Source organism: Crotalus tigris, unplaced genomic scaffold (genome assembly GCF_016545835.1).
Source record: "Crotalus tigris isolate CLP2741 ecotype Arizona unplaced genomic scaffold, ASM1654583v1 scf7180000017550.10884619, whole genome shotgun sequence".
Lineage (NCBI taxonomy): Eukaryota > Metazoa > Chordata > Lepidosauria > Squamata > Viperidae > Crotalus > Crotalus tigris.
In genome coordinates, this window is record NW_024096468.1 from 8,578,216 (window position 1) to 8,592,464 (window position 14,249).

At 40.2% G+C, this 14,249-nt stretch overlaps 1 protein-coding gene across 11 annotated transcripts in view; it reads right to left on the bottom strand.

The window, feature by feature from the left end:
* Positions 1-7,098: 7,098 nt before the first annotated feature.
* Positions 7,099-14,249, bottom strand: part of AUTS2 (activator of transcription and developmental regulator AUTS2) — a 675,541-nt gene continuing 668,390 nt past the window's right edge. For all 11 annotated transcript variants that reach the window (XM_039342048.1, XM_039342066.1, XM_039342057.1 and 8 more), the window contains one exon: positions 7,099-11,436. In XM_039342048.1, the coding sequence (XP_039197982.1) occupies positions 10,206-11,436 (1,231 nt within the window). In that variant the 3' untranslated portion in view covers positions 7,099-10,205. The remainder of the gene's footprint in view (positions 11,437-14,249) is intronic.

Below are 14,249 nucleotides of genomic sequence, written 5' to 3' on the forward strand. Positions count from 1 at the left end.
ACCAATGGGACAGTTTGCCTTCAGAAGTTGTGGGAGCTTCATCACTGGAAGCATTCAAGGAGAGACTGGACCACCATCTGTCAGAAATGGTGTAAGGGGGGGTCTTCTACATGGGCGGGTGGGTTGGACTAGATGTCCTCCAAGTTCCCTTCCAACTCTGTTATTTTATTCTATCCTTATTCTATTCTCAACCTTTTGAGTGGGAGGCGAGCATCTTACCAGTAGGCAACCACTGTTCAATAAACCTTTAATGATTATTTACTTTAAAAGATCTCCTCTCCCAGAGAGAGAGTGGGTTCCGTTTGCAGGACATGTTCAAACAACAGCTGTCTGGAATGCTTTAATTTGACTTGTTGTCCTGAAGAGGGATTAATGACCTAAATGGGCCTTCCAGAATCTCTACCTCTAGAATCGCAGGGCTGATTCACTGATTGTCAGGAAATTCCTCCTCTGTTCCAGTTTGAATCTCTCTTTAACAAGCTTCTACCCACTGAATAATAGAATAACACAGTTGGAAGGGACCTTGGAGGTCTTCTAGTCCAACTTCTTTACCATTTCAGACAAATGGCTGTCCAGTCTCTTCTAAAGCCTCCATTGCTTCTTGCCCTGTCTTCTGGTGCTTTGGAAAATAAGTCAACCCTTTGTAGAAAGAAAAATCTTCATCGGGGTCCAGTCCAAGCTGGGAATAAACAAAATGGAGACTGCTTTAGAAAGAAGGTTGTAGTTTATTGAAGAGCAGAGCCAGACAGAAGCGTGGCTCTGGGAAAGCTGACCACATGTTGCTGGGAGTGGTGGTTTTTTTATACCTTCTGGGGCTCTTGAGGTTGTTTCCTGTTCCTGTTTGAGGCTCTGTGTTTCCTGTGTCATGTACTTTGACCTGAGTCTGAGTGTGCCCTTTTGGTATTGGTGAGTTAATCCTATTATGTCACCAGAGGTTGTGTCTTTTAGAGTTTGGGTGAGGTATGTAGATTTTCGAGGTCTTTGTCTTCCTAATCTCATAGCTTCTAGCTTCCTGGCCCCAACCTTCCTAAATGGATTATTACATCTGCATTCTAAAAGCTGGTTTCTGCTAAATTTTCTGGCTGGGGGAGGGGAGGGAGAAGTTTCTGCCTTTTAAAGATCTTCTCCATTATTCTTGGGAGAAATATATTCTGCCTTTTTAATATTTCCCAAAATAATTCTTTCTCTGGATTCTTCCCACACCCTCTTCTTTGTGACAGCTCTTCAAGTACTGGAAGAGAATTATTTTGCCTTTCAATATATGATAAATCTTCTCTTCAATGGGTTAGACATACCTAGCTTCCTTAATGGTTCATTATACAGTTTAGTCTCCAGACCCTTCCAGATCATCTTGCTCTTCTCTGCATGCTTTCTAGGGCCTCAGCATCTTTTTTGTATCATGGCAACCAGAATTGGATGTAGTATTACAAGTGTGGCCTCACTAATGCAGTATAACCCATGTACTTAAAATATAAATAGCTAGAACAAGACAGTCTGCTCTGCTGGGAAGACATCTCTCAACACCCTCTTCATAGTTGATAGAGTTTCCATGGAGGCATTTATTTAGCCATTATGGGATACAGAGGAGATGTACAGAAACTAAGAACATAAAGAAATAGGATCTGCAAGGTCCAAACAACCAGATTCAAATGTAGCTTACCAAAGGAATCTGAGGAACAGAAAATCGTTTAACTGCCGCAAGGTTTTCTTATCCAATTCTTGTTCATCTAGCACCACCTAGTGGTTATAGGATTATTTAGCACAATCTCACCTCCCTCTGAATAACAGGAAAAAAACCAAACTAGAACAAAGTAGATTCAGGAGGAGTCAACGGGATGGATCCAGTGGTGGGATTCAGCCAGTTTGCACCAGTTCGGCAGAACCGGTAGCTAATTTTTTTGTTGCCCAGGCCCAGAATGGACTTCCAGAAGCGGCATCCACACAGAGAACTGGTTGTTCACATATTTGAATCCCAGCACTGGATGGATCCAACTTAGAGTCCAACTTAAGAGCAGTTCCATGGAAACCTATGGGACATGAATTGTAGAACAAGCTAGATGTTGGTGATCTACAATTCCATACAGCCTCAGCCCCCAGGCCTAAAGACATCATCTGAGGTCTTGTAGTTTTAGTTTGCTCTGACTAAATCTGTGTCCAGCCTGAAATACTACGAATAGAATAGAATAGAATAGAATAGAATAGAATAGAATAGAATAGAATAGAATAGAATAGAATAGAATAGAATAGAATAGAATAGACCATGGAGGTCTTCTAGTCCAGCCCCCTGCTCAAGCAGGAGAACCTATACCATGACAGACAGGTGATTGTCTAGTCTCTTCTTTAAAATCTCCAGCAATGGAGCACCCACTATTTCTGGGGGTAAGCTGTTCCACTGGTTGATTACCCTCATTGTCAGGAAGTTTCTCCTTAATTCCAGGTTGCTTCTCTCCTTGATTAGTTTCTACCCATTGCTTCTTGTCCTGCCTTCAGGTGCTTTCCAACCATTGTTTCTCATTCTTCCCTCTGGTGCTTTGGTGAACAACCTGGCTCCTCAGATATTGGAACACTGCTACCATGTCTCCCCTATTTCTTTTTTATTTCTTATTTTTAAGGAGTAATGCAGTGCAAAGCTCAATAGCTTGCATTCCTTGGTTATGTTTGTCTCGCTTTATCTTTGGTTAGCTTAATCTTGGTTTACTCCACCTATTTAGGACAGTAGGCTAAAGCAACTAATCTTTGGTTCAGCACGACAGACTAAATCCTGATATATCCACTTGCTTTTGTGGGTTGCACCTGACCCTAAATCACATTGATAGAAATAGTGATAGCTGCTTATGTACCAGTTACCAGGAATCCTTCTAATAATTTGGGATTATATTTTACAGTTTTCAAGGTTAAGGACACAGGGCTAAGATTTTTCTGAGGAGAGCCTACAAGTCTGCAGAATTTCCAGTGTTTTGCTGGAATTTCAACTGGGTGTGTTTCTTGCAGCTTTGTATGAAAAGAGCCAGTTTGGTGTAGTGGTTAAGGCACCAAGGAAGAAACCAGAAGATTGTGAGTTCTAATCCTGTTTTAGGCATGAAAACCAGCTGGGTGACCATAGGCCAGTCACTCTCTCTCAGTCCAACTCACTTCACCAGGGTTGCTGTGGGAAAAATAAGAGGAGGAAGCAGTATATTTGCTGCTTTGAGTTACTTGTAAAAGAAATAAATGTGGTATAAAAATAATAAAATAAAACAAAAATAAGATAAAAGGCATTCCTAACTTTCAGGAACTGCACCATAGAGATTTGATGGCGTGGCTGAAGGAACTTATAAGAGATTATAAAACACAGAGTAGCTACAAAGGAACCAGAGGATTTGGAATTCCCTGTTGCTCACTTTTGATGTAAACAGATATTTTTTTCCATTGTTTTCCTCTTCCTCCTCCTTTTTCTATTATTAGAATAGAATAGAATAGAATAGAATAGAATAGAATAGAATAGAATAGAATATTTGAGCTGCAAAACTCCAGAAAACTGCTACATGACCAAAAAGTGATATAGAAAACTCTGCCCTTGTTTTGCAGCCCACATTTGTCTTCGTCATCATCGTCGTTGTCATCATCATCATCATCATCTTTATCATTATCCTTATAATATGTATGAACACGGAGATGCAGAGTAATGAGAAGATCTGTATTTGGTAGTTTTATGTCTTCTATCTCTTTCCTAATACAAAATCTTTGCTTTTTTTGGACATGACATCTTTACTCTGCTGCCACCTACTGGCCTATTTTTCTTACTTCAGAAAAAGAGAATAAAATTGCTCTCCTGCTGAAACTCTAGTCCAAAACTTTGGATGTGGGTCTGCTTGGGAGAATATTGTGTTGTCTCTAGCAGAGGTTTGATAACATTAATATTCTTAGATTGCTATATAGATTGAGCTTGAATGCATCCTCCCACTTCCCAATCCCCATGCCCCAATTGCCTACTTTGAAAATAACATACAGGAAATCAAGGATGTAGGAAAAGTGTATTATTTAGGGGAAATGGCAGGGGGTTTTTTTGTCATAGAACGCCCAGAATGGATGGAACGTTGTAGGGTAGGCAAGGCAGGTTGTATGACATGTGTGAGTTCCAGCACCTTTTATTTTTACAAAAAAAAAGCACTGGGAAATGGTCTGCAAGAATTGTAGAAAATAAATATCAGTGCTTACAAGAATTGATCCAACGAATTCAATCTTGCTGGAAGAGGCAGATGGTGATCTTAAGGCTCAGAGACAATGCCTTTCTACAGCAGCACCAGTCCTCTGAAGTGGCAACACCAGTTGTTTGACATTTGGGTTTCTTAGCTTTGATGAGTTTTAAATGTACGCTGGACATTTTAGTGGTATGCATGTTCTGTTAAATTGCCAAGAACTTGTGGCAGTATAGAAAGATGATGATAGATAGATAGATAGATAGATAGATAGATAGATAGATAGATAGATAGATGATATACAATAGATAGATGATAGATAGCAACAGCACTTGCGGTTTAAAGTCAGCCTATGCCCCCCAACAATCTAGGTCCTCATTTTACTGATTGGAAGGATAGAAGGCTGAGTCAACCTTCAACTGGTGAGGCTCAAACTGCTGAACTGCTGGCAGTCAGAAGAATTAGCCTGCAGAACATCATTCTAATCACTGCACCACCACTGCTCTATAGAAAGCAAAAGAAAGAAAGAAAGAAAGAAAGAAAGAAAGAAAGAAAGAAAGAAAGAAAGAAAGAAAGAAATAAAGAAAGAAAGAAAGAAAGAAGAAAGGAAATAGTTTTCCTGAAATCCAGAAGTAACTGCCAGTTTTTGATAAAACTTCTGAAAAACACAGACACATGACCATGGATGCTGCAAAGGGGAAGGAATTTCTAGCATTTCAGTGACTGAATTGTAAGTAGCCCCCAAGTAGGTCCATTGTTACTACAAACAATGAAATGAAAGATTCCAAGGCTTATGGTTGAACATATCTTGCTAGACTATGCTACAAGAGTTGAGTATTTTGTGGTTTATTATACCATAGGAATCCAGCCACGACCCTATTTGCAAATTAAGCCGTCAGGAGTAAAACTATAAGATTTCTTTGTTTGGGCATAGCATGTTGTTTGAGCATGGCAATCATATTTTGTTAACCAGATTAAGATTAAGTATGATGTGTGATCCCAGCCACGGACACATGACTATACAACCATGTTTTGGACATTTGTCTTCCATGAATATAAATAGATTAGAAAGATGGATAGATAGGTAGGTAGGTAGATAGATAGATGACAGATAGATGACAGATAGATGATAGATAGGTAGGTAGGTAGATAGATGACAGATAGATGACAGATAGATGATAGATAGATAGATAGATAGATAGATAGATAGATAGATAGATAGATAGATAGATAGAGAGAGAGAGAGACAGACAGACAGACAGACAGACAGATGTATAGAAACAGATAGATGGTATATACAGAAATGAGAAAGAGAGAGAGAGAAATGTGTTTTTGTGTGCGTTACAAATAAATAAATGTTAGTAAAGCATTATTCACTTAAATCACAGATAAATATGATTTGCCAATATCTGGTCTTATATTTAAGGGAAAGCTATAAAATTGGCAAATACAGACACAAATTTCACTTCAGAAATACACAGCAGGCAGCTGCATGTCCAAAATCTCTGGCATCTCTTTTTAACACCCTTAACAGATGTTAAAAATAACAAATATTTTTAAAAATGTCTGATATAAAGGGATTTTAACTGAGTAAGAACAAGAATGAAGAGAGCAAATGAATGGAATGGCTGGATCATCTGAAGATCACTTGGATCACTCACCAAACAGCTCCAGACAAAACTTGACTTCTTCAGCTGCACAGCTTGCAAGAAGTGAAAAATGACTTACTCCAAAGTTACTCCAAATAAGCATTGCATTGCTGTGATAAATATGAAGGGGAGTAGGATGCAGAGAAAATGGGCCCTTTGCGGCAGAAATGGGAAGCCGATTTTGCACTCCACTCCTAGTTGGCACCACATAGTCAAGGTTGATGGGAGCTGAAGTCCAGCAGACTCTGAGGTCTATTTGAGGAGTTCCTGCCTGTGTCTTCTGAACTGGGTCACGCCAAACAAAGAATGCCTACCAGTATAGTTCACATTTTTTAATAACATGGCACAGATTTTACATTACACAAGGCTTTGCTCATGAGAAAAACATGCTGTGGATTGAATGTCGCTTCAGAGTTGTTGATTTTTTTTTCTTTTTCACATAAGATTTAGAAAGGACTTTATTACATACAGGAGAAACAGCAAAAAAGATTTGTATATAACAATATTTTTATACAATACTGAAAGCTATCACTACAAGTGCCAGTGTACATATTTTTCAAGATTCTCTCTTTTTTTTTTTTTTTGCTTTGTTTTGTCTTGTTCTTTAAAAAAAAACACTGCACAACATCTGGAGTTCACAAAATCTGAAGTTCACAACTAAAACTTTTTAGTTGACTACTAAAATAGATTTTTGATCATTAGAAACAGTGGTCTGCAATAGACTTTTTTTTCTTTTTGTCAAAACAGGAGAAACAATTTGAGATATCACTTTAACACTAGAAGACCAATGGAACTATTTTCTTTTAATCCCATACACATATTTTTACAGTTTATTAGGAGGCAAGGTACTGTAAGCTTTCTGATAAAGTCATATTCTCTCCAAAGTATTTCAAAACAGAACTCAGCACTTAAAAACAAGACTTAGGAAAACAGAAGCATTGAAACATATAAAAACAATTTCTGCTTAGGGAAAAATGTGATTTCTTTTTGCCTGCGATTGATGCTAATCATAGAAATCAAAGTTGCAAACATCATCATATAACTTTGAATAAAGGTAGTCCTCGACTTACCACAATTTCTGTTGCTAAGCAAGACAGCTGTTAAGTGAGCTTTGCCCCATTTTACCTTTCTTGCCGCAGTTAAGTGAATCACTGCAGTTGTGAAGTTAGCAACCCAATGGTTACGTGAATCTGGCTTCCCCATTTTCTTTGCTTGTCCGAAAGAAGATCACATGACCCCAGAACACGGCAACCATCCTAAATAGGAGTCAGTTGCCAAGCGCCCAAATTTTGATCACGTGACCATGGGGATGCTGCAATGGTCGTTAAGTGTGAAACATGGTCATAAGTCACTTTTCTCAGTGCCGCCGTAACTTTGAATGGTCACTAAACAAATGCTTGCAAGCCGAGGAATACCTATAATGGCATGCACACCCCTAAAATCAAGCAGAGTATCTTTTTTAAATGGTCAGAATCTCATGGGAGTACCAGTTTCAAGCAATTTTAGGGTTCTTATACACACACACACACACACACACACACACATAAACACACACACACACACACACACACAAAACAACCCCCACACACAATCTTCTAAGGCTCCAATCTTCTCATCTGAAAATGCATGAGATTTCAAATGAGATCATTGGCATCTCCTAGACCAGAGGTAGGGAACCTTGGCTCTTTCATGACTCGTGGACTTCAACTCCCAGAATTCCTGAGCCACTATGGCTCAGCTTGGAAACCTCTCCCTTCCCCTCAGCATGGCCGGCTCAGGAATTCTGGGAGTTGAAGTCCACGAGTCATAAAAGAGCCAAGGTTCCCCACCCCTGTCCCAGACTGACTGATATCATGAAAGTTTCTCATTTCTGGAATATTCAGGGGGATCCTGTGGTTCCCAGAGGGAGTTACAGGCAACATGGTAACATGGCCCTCTTTTGCTCACTTCTACATTGATGGGACGGTGGAAAAACATTAACATAAATGTACTTATCTTACCAACATTTCTGAAGAGCTAATAGCAGACTTCTGTACCTAGTCAAAAGTATATCCATATAACAAGACTTATGCCTATGTTAATGGATGTTCAACTAGAATCTGAATGTGGGAAAGGGGTTAAGAAAATTGGTACCCAACCCAAAAACCAGTGATTCTTTTTTCCCAAATGGTAAAGATATCCAAATTCCTTAAAAGAGTTCCAAGTTGCTAGTCCATGTAGCACCAGAGGTATCAGGTTTACCACAGATGGCATTTAGAAAAGTGGAGGTTAATGTTATAAGGCCCAGCTCTAGACTCACACAGGCAACATGGTGTACTGCAGTTGTTTTGGGCTTCAGTTCTTATCAGATCCAACCAATGTCAAAATAATAGATGTTTCTGAAAAAAGTATTGAAGGATCAGGTGCCCTTTGTCTGCTAAGTTTTGGAGGCAACTAGAACCACTAAGGCAATGCCCGAGATCAATCAGTTGCCCACCAAAGTTTGGACTACAACCTCCATCATTCATCTCTACACAACACTTCCTTATTTGCCTAACCTTAATTCGGGAATTAGGTGCAAAAATCTGGAGGTAAACTCACCAAATGTACCAGATTTTCATAGCATCTTAAATCACAAAACTAAAAAATTAGCCAAGGTAAATACGAACCACGTTTAGGATGTTATACAAATATCGTTATTGGGCTTTAATTACTATGACCTCAAAATCGGGCACAAGTACATAACATCAGGGGTTACCTGGGAGAAAGGTTAGAAAGTCAAATGGCAGCTGATCAAAGTCAGGCCTATTTTTACAGACTTTGCACTAATAAAAAAAAAGTCGGCATTCATCATGTCATGACTGCCATCTTGCCTTTTCTGACCCCCCCTGGGAAGATTAGCCGATATAAGTGTCAGTTTTGTTTCATGACACTCATTTTGTCACTTGGCGAAACCTTTATTTATACCAGGGTTCTCCAAACCTGGCAACTTTGAGACTTGTGGACTTCAACTCCCAGAATTCCTCAGCCAATCATGCTGGCTGGGGAATTCAGGGAATTGAAGTCCAGAAGTCTTAAAGTTGCCAAGTTTGGAGAACCCTGGTTTACACTCTAAATGATGACCAAAATGGGCCAAGTCAGGATAATTAGCTTCATTTGATAAAATGGAAATGCTGTCAAACAGCAATTTCCCATGAATTTAATAATTTTCATAGTTTGTAATTCAAAGTTGGCAGAAAACCTGGAGGTGGGGCAGGGGAGGCAGATTGTGAGTCCCCTTCTCTTCCCCACTCCTCATACTTTATAAGGCCTAAAGAGGACAGCCCAAACAGTAATGCTGGCTAAGTTATTGGGAGTTAAATTCAGAGTGCGCTTGGCTCCTCTAAGTAGATTTCAGCAGAAATGGCCTATTTCTGAGTTTTAAAGTTTGATTCACAGTGACCCAGGAACAGCTATGGAGAGGCTGGATGTAATCTAACATTGTACAACATTTTTCAAGTTAAGAAAAAGAAACAACAAAACACTAGCTAGCAAAAAGATTTTTTTAAAAAACAGGTAGGAAAAACAAACAACAGGTGAGACCCAATTTCTATTTGTTGAAGATGAAGGTGGTTTATTTCTTCATCCCAAAGTTATCAATGATGTATGGGTTTGTTTAGGGAAAGTATGACTTTATGTGTGGTTGAGTGTGTTGACAAGGCGCCTTTGAGTTAAAGAGGCTTTTGTGAAAAACTTCAAAATTAATTGCATAGCTGAAGGGGTTTAGCTGTCTTATGACATTAGGTGTACCGCAGCTGCGGTCTTTCACACAATTAAAGTCTGCAAAGAGCACAGTTTAAGAAGTAGTAATGCATTATGTTACTTTTTTTCTTTTCCTATGTACATACTTACAAAGTAAAGCTTTCGTCTTACCCCATGTTGCATATATGACCCACTAACCCACGAAATAGCGTTATTTTCAACAACTCTCTTACAGGGGGAGAAAAAAATAAAATAGAATAAAGGAATTCTGCTTTTCTTCATTTCAACCTGGAGAGAATGAAAAGAGAGAGAGAGAGAGAGAGAGAGAAGTGGAAAGAGGGAAGATTTGGGGGAAGATGAAATACTGACTTACATCTTATTCTGGCTAGGAACAGTAGAAAGAAAGAGCATTTACGTAGAAAATGTGCCAACTTTTGTCTAAAAGGTTCTGAAAACTTTTTTTCTTCAACATATAATATACAACCCAACCATATTTTATTTTTACTTTTTGGAAAAAAAAAACCAAGAAAGAAAAGAAAACCTTAGTACATCTGGGTCTGTACATTTTATACAGTTGGGTCATAACCAAAGTCTACGTTTATCGAGCAAGAAGATCCGTTTGTCTAATGTTCTCTCTTGGACGTGTTCGGGCCATTATTTATCGTGCTTCGATGTCTTTGAGAGTGTGAGAGGGTGGCCTGTCCCTCATTTCTGACGACAAAGGTGTAGTCCTTCGGGGGGAACCAGGCCGAGGTCCTAGGGTGGAAATGAGAGGGGGAGGCGCGCTCAGGGCTGCTGTGGGAGGCGTTTTATTGAGAAGCCCATTCTGAAGTCCTGAAGGGGGACTGACGCGAGGGTAATGCATACTAGGAAGTCCCGGAGTAATTAGACTTGGGTGAGCCAAGTGACCGTCCAGGGCCACGGGATGCACAGAGTGAAGCCGAACGTGCTCATAGTCCTCTCTGAGCATGTGCAACCTTTCTCTCTCATCCAAGTGGGCTCCCCTTTCGTGCTCACGACGGTGGTCAACCGAAAGGGGGTGGTGATGATTATTATAGTCATGTGGCTCTCTGTCCCTGAAAGATCGCTCTGCGTCATACAGCCTTGGTGCGGAGAGGCGGTGCAGTGGATCATTCCTTAGGAGAAACTCCCTGCCCAAAGGGTCTCTCCGATGGATGTCTAAGTCTCTGTAAGGGTCCCTCAAGGGGTCTCTCATGGGGTCCCAGTGGAATGAAGGATATGGGAAGCGTTCGGCCCCTGGAATTGGGTTGATGCCCATAAAAGGGGTCATCATGCGAGTCCTATCTAGACCACTGATGGTGTTCATGGGGTGGATGCCAGTGACACCCACTGTCATAGGCATGGACACTAAAGGGCCTGGATGGACACTGGTCGCGGGCATGGATGGTGGCCGCTCAGATGGCCGATGGGTTTGTGGTGTTTCAGGAGAAACGTCATGATCTTCCTTCCGCTCCTCTTTCACTTTGACCTCACTCGATTTTTTCAGATTCTCATAAGCAGGTTCGTTCTTCTTCTCAGTATCCCGACTCGAGTTGCTGTTAGGTCTGGTGCTTTCTGCAACAGGTGTCCTGGTGTATGGTGAAGGCACCCGAGATGCTTGTTTAGATTCTTCCAACGATCTGTTATCATGGGTCAGACTTTCCTTGTCTGAAATATAATTGTCTTTTGCCTTGTGCTCATCAACACTGATATCCTTCCGTGATTCTGGATGATCCCTCTCTCGCTCTTTGGGCTTCTCTTTTTCACGAGCCTCTGAGTTCAGGTGACTTCTGATCTGTTCAACTGAGCTGCGGTTGTGTCCAAGGGAATTCACAGAATGGATAGGCGCTGATGAAGGGTGGCTTGAGTGTCTTTTCTCAATAGTTTCCCTAGAAGTATTAAAAAACACAAAAATTAACACAGAAGAAAGCTTATGGAGATGCTTAAGGCCATTTTTTTGTACATGTCCTGTGTAATTATAACCTGCCTAGTATGGATAACAAGTTCCAGTTCCTAACAGTTTCAGATGGTTTGGCCAAAGATCAGAGTTAGTGAGGATCAGACTCCAACATCATTTAGAAGGCTTCTATCTCCCTGCCATTTGTATATCAAAACAGCGCTCCATAACCTGGCACCTTCCAGCTCATTCACAACTTCAGATAGTTAGAGAGAATGGTAGTTTTAATCCAAGCAAACTGGACAGCTGTGGAAGGTTGCATTAAAGCCTGATTTATTTTAGTGGTGTTGACACAAGGCGTCAGTTCCAAATGGGGATGCCAACACATGCTTTGTGTTCCTAATAGATAGCATCCTCCCTCAGAAGACCTCTATTCCATCAGAAGCTCAAATTCTTTGGCTTCCAAATGAGAAGAGAGGAATCATTGGAAAAGACCCTGATGTTGGGAAAGATTGAAGGCAAAAGGAGAAGGGGACAGCAGAGGATGGCTAGATAGCGTCACTGACACCATGAACATGAGTTTGGGCAAACTCCGGAAGGTGGTGGAGGATTGGGGGACTTGGCGTGCTGTGGTCCATGGGGTCACAAAGAGTTAGACATGATTTAGCGACTGAACAACAACATTCCATCAGACACAATAGTTCAGCCAGTCAGGCATCCTGAAACACCCCTATAGATTTATATAAGACCTCCTGAAATACCTAAACGTATAATTTGCTAGTGGGCCACAGTGTGATAGAATTGTGATTTTTGGAATATCCATGAGATTATTTAGAGTCAAATATCAAACCAATGTGGGTAATATAATGTTGGCAGATATTCCTTCTTGACCTCTTCCCACAAGCATCTTTTTAGGTGCACTGAATGACACAAAGGAGTGCAAGACTTGCTTCTAGAAACTTATTTGTTGTTTGGCTTTTGCAATTTGTATTTATTGTTGTTGTTGTTGTTGTTAATCATCATCATCATTGTCGTCGTCGTCAGCCAGATGTTTAGACTGGGTTTGGTGTTTTGGTCTACCTATCATCCAGGACCTGGAATAGGCAGATGTGCGATGTTTGGTAGTGTTACAGATATTGTCACAGGATGGAAGCTGTTCCGAGTAAAGCTGCCTTTTGCAATTGACTAATGGGAAATTTGTCAGTGCCAATGGTGTTCAAATGGTGCTCTAGTTGTTTTGGGATTGCACCCAAGGTGCCTATTACTATTGGTATTACCCTTGCTTGCCTTTGCTACAGTCATTCCATTTCTATTTGTAGGTCTTTGTATTTTGTTATCTTCTCCAGTTCTTTCTCTTCAATTCTGCTGTCTCCAGGCACTGCCACATCCACTATCCAGACTTTTTTGTCTTTCTTATTGACAATTGTTAAGTCCGGGGTGTTATGTGGCAGATGATTGTCTGTTTGAATTCTAATGTCCCAGTGCAATTTAACTTCTTCGTTTTATATGATTTTCTCTATTTTATGGTCTCACCAGTTTTGCCTGCAGGCAAATTATATTTCTTGCGGATCTTCCAATGCACCATTGTTGCTACTTTGTCATGCTGCTGCTTGTAATTAGTCTGTGTGATCTTCTTGCAGCAGCTTACCAGACGGTCCACTGTTTCTTCAGCTTCTTTGCATAGGTGGCACTTACTGTCTTTTGCTATCTTCTCAATTCTGGCTTTGTATGCATTTGTCCTTAAGGCTTGGTCTTGTGCAGCAAGAATTAGTCCCTCGGTCTCTTTCTTCAACTTTCCTGCTCTTAGCCATTGCCAGGTCTTGTTATTATCTGCTTTCCCAGCTATTTTTTTTTTTAATGTACTGGCCATGTAGTTCTTTGTCTGCCCATGCCTCCATTTTGTTCTGTATTTGGTCTGTCTTGTAGGCCAGTTTGGTGGTGCACTGTTTGGCTTTTTTTCCCCCTCTGTTGACTTTGTATCCCAGGTTATAACTGTAGCTGTGCTATACATTAGTTGGTTTGTTTCTTGCAGTGTGTTGGTGCTTATACTTGATAGTGCAGTATTTGCATCTTTTAATGCAAATACTGCATTGGAACAAGCTTGGAACAAGTTTCAATGCAGGCAGCCTGATTCTCATGTTTATTATTATTATTATTGGTGTTGTTGTTGTTGTAAATGACTACAGTCTATTAGATTATTTTATCGCTTAATACTTGTGCCCCTCTTATTTTCTATAACTGGTGTCAAGATTCAGAAAAGTTCTTTCTACCTGCTGCCAGCTAATAACAGATAGAAACCAAACTGCCTGGCCAGATGCTACACAAACTATTGTGCCATCCATCTATCTGTCCATCCAATTTATGATCAAAGGCCATGAAGGGAACAAAAATCTAATTCGAACAAAAGAAGGAATTAATATATTAGAAGAAAAAAGATTAGGAGTGAACATTAAATACTATTCTACATTTACATGAAGTATAACTAGTCAGACCACTTAAGCTTAAACATAATTCAAATCCAGCATCTTCTAACAACAATAATAACTGGGCAGAATCCCTTCCTAGAAATTTAAGTCAATTGATCCATCAGTAAAAAATACACCATCTCTCATCTTCAGGCCAAACCATGTAAGGAGATGAAATATTGAGAGCACTAGGTTTGATCTAGGGGTCAGGACCCAAGAACTTAGATTATCTTGTTGATTTCATCTGAACATGGGCAGGATTGCGGAATCTTCCTTCCAACACACTTGATCTTAAAATGTTATATGGCTGCCCAAATAACTATGAGCACCTTAAATTTTT